At 43.4% G+C, this 9,862-nt stretch overlaps 1 protein-coding gene across 1 annotated transcript; it reads left to right on the forward strand.

Annotated features, from left to right (window-relative positions):
• The first annotated feature begins 5,592 nt into the window (after positions 1–5,592).
• Positions 5,593–6,348, forward strand: LOC135384644 (uncharacterized). Its single transcript, XM_064613837.1, has one exon. It carries the CDS (start codon positions 5,593–5,595, stop codon positions 6,346–6,348), a length of 756 nt encoding a protein of 251 aa, XP_064469907.1.
• Positions 6,349–9,862: the final 3,514 nt, after the last annotated feature.

Here is a 9,862-nt window from a genome sequence, read left to right on the forward strand (position 1 = left end):
TGTAGAGCTGACAGGAGACTTGGAGAGTAGAGAATTTTTTATTTATATTTTCCAAAGAATATGTAAAAAACAATGTGCTGTACCAACTGTATTCAAAGAAATACAAATATACTTTGTTTTAGCTATGTGCATATTAGCAGATTACAGGTGACCGATGACACACAATGGGCGTCAAGGTTGAGAACACAAGAATACTACCACTGCAGGCACTGTCTTGAAATTCTAAGTCACCATTTGCTGAAAGCAGTGACCACGCACAGCCTAAGGATCATATTGAGCTCCTTCCATTATTCTTTTTATTGACAGCATGTTGGCTGCCATCCAGTCCATGAAAGTGACCCTTATCGTTGAAAGAACGGTTCAACAGCAAGCGAGCTGGTGATTGTGCCCATGATGGCGAGACCTGAAGAGGAGATACAAGAAGGGACATAAACACGCTACGTTGGGACATTGTGTATGTCCCTTCCTATCCCTCGTCTCAGGGTTTTTCGCTATGGACCTTCATGATGTTTCCTTCGGCAAGCTTTACATATTTTTATGTAGAATTGTGAAGGTACAGCCAGGCGCTGTTAGCAAATCACACAGTACTGTTCTTGAATCAAAAATCCATAGAAGGTACGCAGTCATCTTCAGCATTGCACACATCTATGGGACATGTTAATCACTTTGGAATGTCACAGACATGTCATGGAGGCCGGCACATGATTAGTGGTGCTGAACAAACAACTATTTGTCATAGCTTAGGCATAAAAAGCAGTTTTGTCACCTGCATGTTGAGACAGATGTATATCTACATACTTTGCCATGACACAAATATATGAAGCAACAAATGTACCCTCTACTTTATTATGGTTATTAGTCAACACTGCCAAGAATGTGGGAACACAGTCTTGTACCGCCTACACTCTTCAAAATGACCTTCACACACAACACATTGTAGGTCAACGAGACTCCAGAATGATGTCCTCTCCCTCCCCATTAACTGAAAACATTTTTCTACAACCTTGCATAAGAGGAAGTTAGTACAAGAAACGCACACATTCCTTTTTTGAGCAAATCAGTATTAAGAGCGTTACCATACTGTGGTAGGCCTGCAGTGCATTACGTGGTACAGCACACACTGTAAAACATTTCACCGTAGAACATGTCCCCCATTCTAATGACAGTCTTCTCCAGTTTTTCAAACTGCCATTTCCCATAGTGCTTTATGGTATGACACAGTATTTCTAAATCTTTCCTGTAGTTTACTGGTTGTAGCAGAAAAAAGACACTACTGTTTCCGATCACAGGACGCAAGCCATAAGTGCTATACGGAAACAGTACATGCTGCTCTCTAGCAGTTGTTCGTGTTTCGACATGGTATGGTGCATGCAGGGTAAATTCCATGGTTATAATATCCAAACGTGAACAACTGTTAGATTACATGATGTAGAATGCTCTATAGTACAGTAAAACCTCCAAAGCCGGACGCCTCCCTACCTCGGACAACTCCCCTTGATTTCATTGCACGGGCAGGCTCCCATTGAAACTACATGGGGACGAAATTCTCTATGTCGGACACCTCCCTATCTTGGAAGTAGGATAGGGTTTTCCCTACAAAGTCGGACAAAACCCTGGCCAAATTACCTCAATATCGGCCCATCTTTGCACCAAAAAGACCCAAAATGAGCCTTGACTTTTGCCCCCTTTTTCCCCGATACTGGTCTCAGCATTTTGTTGCTTTAGTCTTTAGAGTCCAAAAACAAGTGCTGTCAGTCTACATTGTAATTCTTTATGTGAGCACTTGTCTTCAGTTTGTCTAGAGCCTTTGAACGAGCACTGTACCAAAGCTATGAGAAGTGGGCTGATACTTCAGACACAAGTCCTTGCTGCTCGAAAAGCTCCAGAGGTAATGCCATTGAGTAGAATCTGAACGGAATTGAATATACTAAAATCAGTAATAATTATCAGTGAAGAGTGGGTAGAGGTACCACTACCAGGCACCACCACCAGGTACCACTGAGGACCTTAAATTGAAGAAGGGGGACATTTCTCACAGCTGTGATCTCTTCCATTTTTTGTTGCCGTCATATTCTGTAACTCGGACATCTCTATAAGGAGGAGACGCTTCGGCTGCACCGCGGGTGTACAACATAGGAAGGTTTCACTGTATTTATGTTCCGTGTCGTGTGACCACAAACAATATATGCTTTTGCTCATGCTGCACAACACAGGCGAACTGAGCTGCATGTGAGGATAATACCATGAAATCCGAGGCGGAGGAAAAGGCATGACTTTACGGTTTCTGTGTCAGTTGTTTCATGTTGTAATTGCGTACCAGCTGGCCTGTACCTGAGAATAGGTTTGATGCATTGTACACGCACCATAGACATGCAGTATGTGGTGTGTTGTGATAGTAATGCCACTGCCAATCGAAGAATAATGCTCCAGGTGGATTGTTTCGGTACAATCTTGAACTATGCATACCAAGGGGTAGGGCATCTGCGTGACAGGTTTACCTGGAAGTAAGAATGTAAATGTTAGCTGAAGCCATTGAATAACTAACATTATCAAAATACTGCTGCAGATGATACAAACAATAGCACACAAGATGCTCTGATATGTTCTGCAGGAATGTCTCTGTACTCACAATATTAGTACAGCAGCTACAGAAAGGCATAAAACAAGTTTTGTATACATGATACCACTTGAATGCAACAAAAGCTTCTGCTGTACTGCCAGAACACCACGGCGGACAGATTTACCTTACTTCACCCGAGAAAAAGTATGTACTGTTGCACACATGATGCTGTTTGAATGTCTCGAAAAACATAATTTATGACTGAAAGACATCAACTGGAAGATTTCGATTTACCTTAGTCAAAACTGAAAAAAAGTATGTGCTGTTGCACACATGAAACTGCTTGAACTGCCCTTGAGCGCTCTGGAAGAACACCTTATTTGTGACCAAAATACAACAGCTGAGCCAACATTGAATTTATACCTTACTCAAAATACGCAAGATGTGCTGCCGTGCATATGATACGATATGATACTGCTTGAATGTACTCTGAAAGCGCTGGCACCTCAGGCATGGTTGCTCTAAGCTAGCAAGCAACAGCAAGGGTATACGAACACAAGAAGTCGAGCACAAGTCATGGAATGCACTTGATTAATCAGAAAATGAAATGTCTCAGTACCAGGTGTTACTGTTCCGTCAACAAAAACAGATGAACTTTGAAGGGGCGACTGGTTGGCACTGGTGACAGCCTTCAGCTTGAAACCCAGACGGTGATAGTTGAGACGCGGAGTGAAAGCTTTTCGGTGGTGCCAGAATGCCTGCGAAATCATTTAACAAATAAGGCAATTCCAATTCTGTACTGAGAATACACCCGCTGGGGCGTAATCTCTAAAGGATGAAGCAGTAACTGACAGATAGCGTATTTTTTTCTTCTACGTGATGCAATTTACACCGAATGACTGACTTGTCTAACATTACGGGTCTTACCTTTATCTGCTGCCTAGTCCTGCCCCTGCAATCTCCTGTTGCAGATAAGGTTGGCACAGCATCCCGGACGAGACATCTTCGGCTTCTTGTGAAACAAGTTGCGCATTGCTTCCGTAACATTCGTATGAGCCAGCTGAACAGATCAAATCGCTGCTTTCGAAGGTGGCACCCAGTCGGAGTTGTAACCGATTGTTGCAGTCAATAGATTTCTCTTTCGCCTTTCGGAAGATTGTGGTTTGAAGCATTGGAACTGCATGCTGAAGTGTTCTTGCAGACGGGAGCAAAACGCTCACGCATTCTCGGCACGCAGCACAGAACACGAATCACACCAGGAAGACTGTACTGGCCTAGCAAATGCTTTGCAGTCGAAGGGAGCAAAACTCACGTTCCTCGTGGGTTTAGTGAAGTCCAGAAATATACTGGCTCTCTAATAGCGAACTGTTTATCACTTCCCCAATGTGAATCTGCGCAGCAGTAGAAACTGGCCGGCTTGGCGGAAGAAACCAAGCCAAAAGTCATGCCAAGCCGGAGTGCGGGCAGACCACGAATGTGTCGTCGACACAGGGTTTGCGGGCCACAAGACGGGATGTCAGTGAAACTAAAAATTCACTTTTTCGGAAAACCGCGAGGAGTTTGGGATAACTATTTTGCATACATAATCAGTGTACCCTTATGAACACATGGTGTGAGTACCATTCCATCCTGTAACACTCGAAAATCGGCGTAGCTGAGCTTTAAATTCGCGATTTTGGAGGAATGCGCGAAAAACGCGAAAAATAATTCCGCGCGAAAAAAAAAAAAACTTCTACAGTATACGAGACCGTTAAAGACACCGCCAATCCCTCCGCTTTCCCTATTTCCCGCTTTCCCTCTTACTCTCAAGAAGGTCGACAATTCAGAATGCGTTCTCATTGCTCATCACCAACGACTTGTCCTATCATCGCGCGCGATCGTCTGAGGCAACGAATACGTTTTCTTTCGCTCATAAGTCACGAACGACACAATGAACGAAACACGTTCCTTTTGTGTTGGTTTCAAGTTAACTGCGTCTTTCATTCCGCGAGGGGACATGTTTTATAGCGATAGCTGGTAACGGGAAGCTCTCGAGAAATCGCTATGGCTGTATCACAAAACCCTCGGTTTCGGGTTCGGTTTCGTCGATAATAAACAACTTAACATAATCTAAAGCTAACAAAAGCAGTTTTGACATAGTCAGTCCGTACGTTATCCCGGAATGTGTCCCGATTTTTCAGCGTTTCCTGCCCCGCTTTTGTCCCGATTTTAGTAGGTAATATTTTGTCCCGCTAATCCCAGCACTACACATCACCACTCACTTCACAGATCACAAGGCAGTACTCCCCAAGCAGCACAATGTACCGAAAATAGAGTGCAATAGGGGTGGACGGTATGTGTGTTATCAATGTTCTTTAGTTTCACGAGTCTGTTCAAGGCCTTCCGCCTACCCGTCCACACCTATTGCACTCGACTTTCAGTGCATTGTGCTGCTTGGGTCGTTACTCTAAAGTAGTTGTACATATCAGCGGCAGTCAGCGGCTTGGTTGACTAGCGCTAACATTGCATCTGATGTTTCTTTAGAACTATCTCGCCGGACCATTCCTGTCCTATCACCTGCGGAACGGGATCCTCGTGGCACCCAATCTTGTTCAAGTTCTTCAGTTCAAGGTTGCAGCGGCAGCACTGTGAAGCCCCGGAAGGTTTTATAAGCGTACCGTGCCTGTGACTAACTGCAGTCAGCGGCTTGGTTGACTAGCGCTAGCATTGCATCTGATGTTTCTTTATTCTACGTTACTGATTGTGCCGCTGACTGCACCATGAGTGATTGCATCTGTTGTAATAAGACTTTGCCTCGTGACGGTTATTTCTTGAGCTGTTCGAATTGTAAATACGAATTTCACCTCACATCACAATGTTCTGGAGTGACTGAAAAAACATTCCGGTCTATGAGTGTTTTAAAGCGCCAAGAATGGATATGTTGCACCTGTCGAACTCATGATGCCCGGTCCGGTGACGTGGTTTCAGGGTCGCAACCCAGTACGGCGTCTTCATCGGGTACGGGAGACATAAAAGATAGTATTGATAAACTAATGTGCGAATTGTTGTCAGTGAAAGCAACTGTGAACCAGATACCATTACTAAGCCAGAAGGTTGAAGGCCTTGCAGCCCTCAAACCAGTGGTTGAATCACTGTTGCCTATTAAGGACGCGATCGATGAACTCAAAAATTCTATCACTTTCGTCTCGAATATGTACGATGAAGTTCGCGGTAACGTCAACAAAAATGCGGATGACATAAATGAAACAACTAAGAGAGTGACTGTGCTTGAAGATACGGTGGAAAAGCAAGCTGAAGAAATACAGAAACTACTAACATTACAGAACGATAGTGAGCAGCACAATCGTAATCTCAACCTAGAGCTTCACGGGATACCCGTACAGGAGGGCGAAAACCTCAGAGACATTGTTCGGAACATAGCTAGTAAAGCTGGCATATCTGATTTTAAGCCTGAAGCTGTGCAACACATTCACCGTCTACCTGTGAAAGGTGGCAAGATACCGCCTATATTGGTTAGGTTTACTTCGTTAGAAGCCAGGAACGCTCTGTTGCAGAAGCGCAAGATGATAAGAATGCTTTCAGAAAATAGAGATTTGCCTGATAACCTGTACGTGAACGAAAACTTAACAGGTTTCAACAGAGACCTGTTATGGAAGGCAAAGCAACGTGCGAAAGAACAAGCATACAGGTTCGTGTGGACAAAGAACGGAAAAATTTATGTCAGGAAGGTTGAAAGGGATCCAGTGTTGCGTATCACAGGCCACAAAGACCTCGCTAAAATTGTCTAATCCGTCATGAACACTTGCTTTGTATTGCAAAACTTTGATGCCTTGTTGGAGGTAGTAAACCCACCTAATCTTCGTACTTCCTTTGGTGTCGTCCATATCAACATCAGAAGCTTACGGAGACACTGGTGTCAATTACAAACAATTATTAGCAAATTGCAAGATTGCATTGACGTGTTTGCTATCTCTGAAATAAACATAACCTCGCTGGGGACAAACCTTTATCAGGTTCCTGGGTATCAGCCTTTCTTCTTAACACGTGACACGAGTCGTGGGGGTGGCTTAGCGGTTTATGTTCGGAAGGGTTTTCATGCTCAGATAGCCCCTGTTTCAGCCAATGAAATGGAATGTATCGTGTTAAATGTCACTGGAAATAACACCTCGTTGACTGTGCTTTCTGTTTATCGTCCCCCTAAGAGTAATGTCACGCTGTTACTTGATGAGCTAAAACATATTCTTTCTAAGTCTCTGTCCACGGACATTTGTATGATTGGAGATCTTAACATAGACGTTATGAAAAGCACCAACCGTGTTGTCTGCGACTACCTTGATATCCTTGCAGAGTTTGGTATGAATGCATTGATACAACAACCGACTCGTGTAGAGCCGTTACGTGACTATATTGTTTCCGCGTGCTTGGATCATGTAAATGTAAGATGCCGTGATGGCTCTGCATGGGGTGGAGTTGTTGAAGAAAAGCTGTCTGACCACTACTTCACTTTCGTTTTTTTGTGCAATCAAGGCCAGGCCGATGCCAGTTGCTCAACAATCGCTCAAGTTATTGATACTGACTTATTTGATAGACAACTCGCACAACAAGACTGGTCGGATGAATTCATGCATCGCACGCACCACGAGATGTATAACATCCTCGTAGGAAAGTTTACGATGTGCTACGAGAAAGCCAAGCGCCCTGTTAGATTTACTAAACGAAAGGTGGATCATCACTGGCTTGACAATGATATTCTGTCTCTAATCAAACAGAAAGAAATTTGTTGGCAGCGATGTCGTAGACACCCAAGTGATACTGAACTAAAAAACAAATTTCGTGCACTGAGGAATAGGGTGACGGCACTTATTAGACTGGCAAGAGGTGCTTATTACCATAATAAATTCAATAGCGCTAAAGGGAACATCAAAGAAACCTGGCGTGTAATTAACCACTTACGTGGTCATTATGCGGAGCGTAGCATTGATCAGCACCTGACCAACAGTTTTGATACTGTACACAACTTGGTTGACAGGTTTAGCGCACATTTCGCTAATATTCCAACACAGCCATGTTCAGGTAGAGACACTAGACTGGCCTCACCTAATAAAAACTCATGTGGATTTCCTGATATGAAGGAAGACGACCTGCTTCTCATTGTTAGTAACTTATCCGACACTAGGGCCCCTGGCTGTGATGGGATCCGTAGTATCGATGTCAAAAGGAATATTCACGCTATGAAACATATCATTGTATCTATTTTAAACGGTATTTTTTCAACTGGCGAGGTGCCTGCGATGCTTAAAAGATCACTCATTAGACCAGTCTTTAAAAAGGGAAAGCGCGATGATGTGACTAATTATAGACCAATATCTATAGTCCCAGTCCTGGCCCTGATAATGGAAAAATATGTGTACTCTGTCATGAACAATTTTGCTAACCGGTTTAATCTCATATCTGATAGTCAGTTTGGCTTTATTGAGGAACGAGGCACCTTGGCCCTATTGGAAGACTTCAGTGATTTTCTATACAACCCGTTAGAAAAAAAGCAGTTTGCGGTAGCCTTGTCTCTTGATCTTTCTAGGGCTTTTGACACCATACACCTTGATATATTGTTGTCAGTGTTATATGACCATGGATACAGAGGTCGTATTTATCACTGGTTGGTAAATTTTCTAAATAACCGCACTCAGATTGTCTCTGTTTGCGGTAACATGAGTGATGTTGTCGACGTAAAAATGGGTGTCCCGCAAGGTTCCGTCCTTGCTCCACTGTTATTTAATTTCTATGTCAATGAACTCTGTCAAGTTGTTAAGTACTGCAAAGTATACCAGTACGCAGATGACACGCTTTTGGTCTCCACGCACGTGTCTCAGGTTGAGGCAATCCGGATGCTTCAAGTTGATGGTAACACCGTTAGTAACTGGTTCTCTGATTGCGGCATATGTCTAAATTTTGACAAAACCCGACTAGTATGTTTTCATAGTCTTCTAAAACGTTTTGATTATTCTTGTGGACTCTGTATATCGGGTCACCAGCCTTTGAAGTATGCACAAACAATGAAGTATTTGGGTTTGTACTTCGACTCCGATATGACATGGAGCACACAAGCTTCGCATGTGTGCAAACTAAGACAAATTTTCTGTTTATTATTTTCTTTGAGATATGTGTCTCCCCTCAGAGTTCGCAGAACTATTCTTGATGCCCTAGGTTACAGCGTACTCCGCTATGGCATTACCCTTTTTGGCCATTGTAGTGAAACTTGGAAGACCAGAATGAATGGGATCTTGAGGAGTTGCTTAGAGAGTGTAGACTACAAAAATTCAGCTACAAACGTCTCTTGCGACCTATTCTGACGTCTTGGTTTCCCCTCATTCTTTATTGAGACCTTTTTAAATACGTTGTCACTTTAAAACATTTTTGGGATCCCTCATATAGGACCCCGGTTAGCGAATGCTGCCCTTCTAGACGCAGGCGGGTTAACTTTGTTGTGCCATTTTCACACACAAAATATGGATTCTGTCGCAGGCAATGCTACGTACCTCGTATCTTCAATGAACTCCCTGTTGACATTTTCTGTTTGGAGTCTAAGTACAAACTAAAAAAAGCCCTACGGAAACTTTATCATAGGATGTAGTTCTTCTATATGTTCGTATATTGTCAAACTGTATGCTGCTGATTGCCTCAGGCCCAGTGCCACAAGCCTTTCGGCTTTGACGGGCCTGTTTCGTTATATATCTATTTTGCTTTCTTGAATAAAAATTATTATTATTATTATTATTATTATTATTATTATTATTATTATATACAAGCAATAAAAGTGTCAACATCCACACACAACAGCTACCGCTGAAATTCGCGTTATACAGTCCCGTAATTTTATTAATTTTAGTGCCCCTTTAAAGAATCATAAACGGCACACTGTGACACAGTCCTTTCCAGGGTATGGAGTCTAAACCGCGATACGGCTCAACATTGGACGGCCGTTGAGGATGTTCCTCAGGAGCGTCCTTTTATCTTCGGTAGTGCATGCTTCGTGCTACGCGCTACTGTCCTCAACGCTGCTCGTGCGCGGAACGCTGGCAAAGCCACTGAGGATGGAACTGGTGAATGTTCTCAACGCTCTTGCGAGCGGGATGTAGATATCGCTGATCTTTACAGTATTCGCCTCTCCAGCTGGCTGCTCGCCACCTAGCGGATCCCAGCAGAAGCCATCAATGAATGATAGTAACAGCAGACGGCAAGTATATTTCGCGCTCACCCGAAACTGCCGCAACTTTCCTTCGTGTGCAACGGAGTTTCCCGTCT

The sequence above is a fragment of the Ornithodoros turicata genome, chromosome 2, assembly GCF_037126465.1.
Source record: "Ornithodoros turicata isolate Travis chromosome 2, ASM3712646v1, whole genome shotgun sequence".
In the NCBI taxonomy this organism is placed as follows: domain Eukaryota; kingdom Metazoa; phylum Arthropoda; class Arachnida; order Ixodida; family Argasidae; genus Ornithodoros; species Ornithodoros turicata.

What these genes read in the sequence shown, in the direction of transcription:
- LOC135384644 (XM_064613837.1), top strand. Translation starts at nt 5,593, where the DNA reads ATGTGCGAATTGTTGTCAGTGAAAGCAACTGTGAACCAGATACCATTA.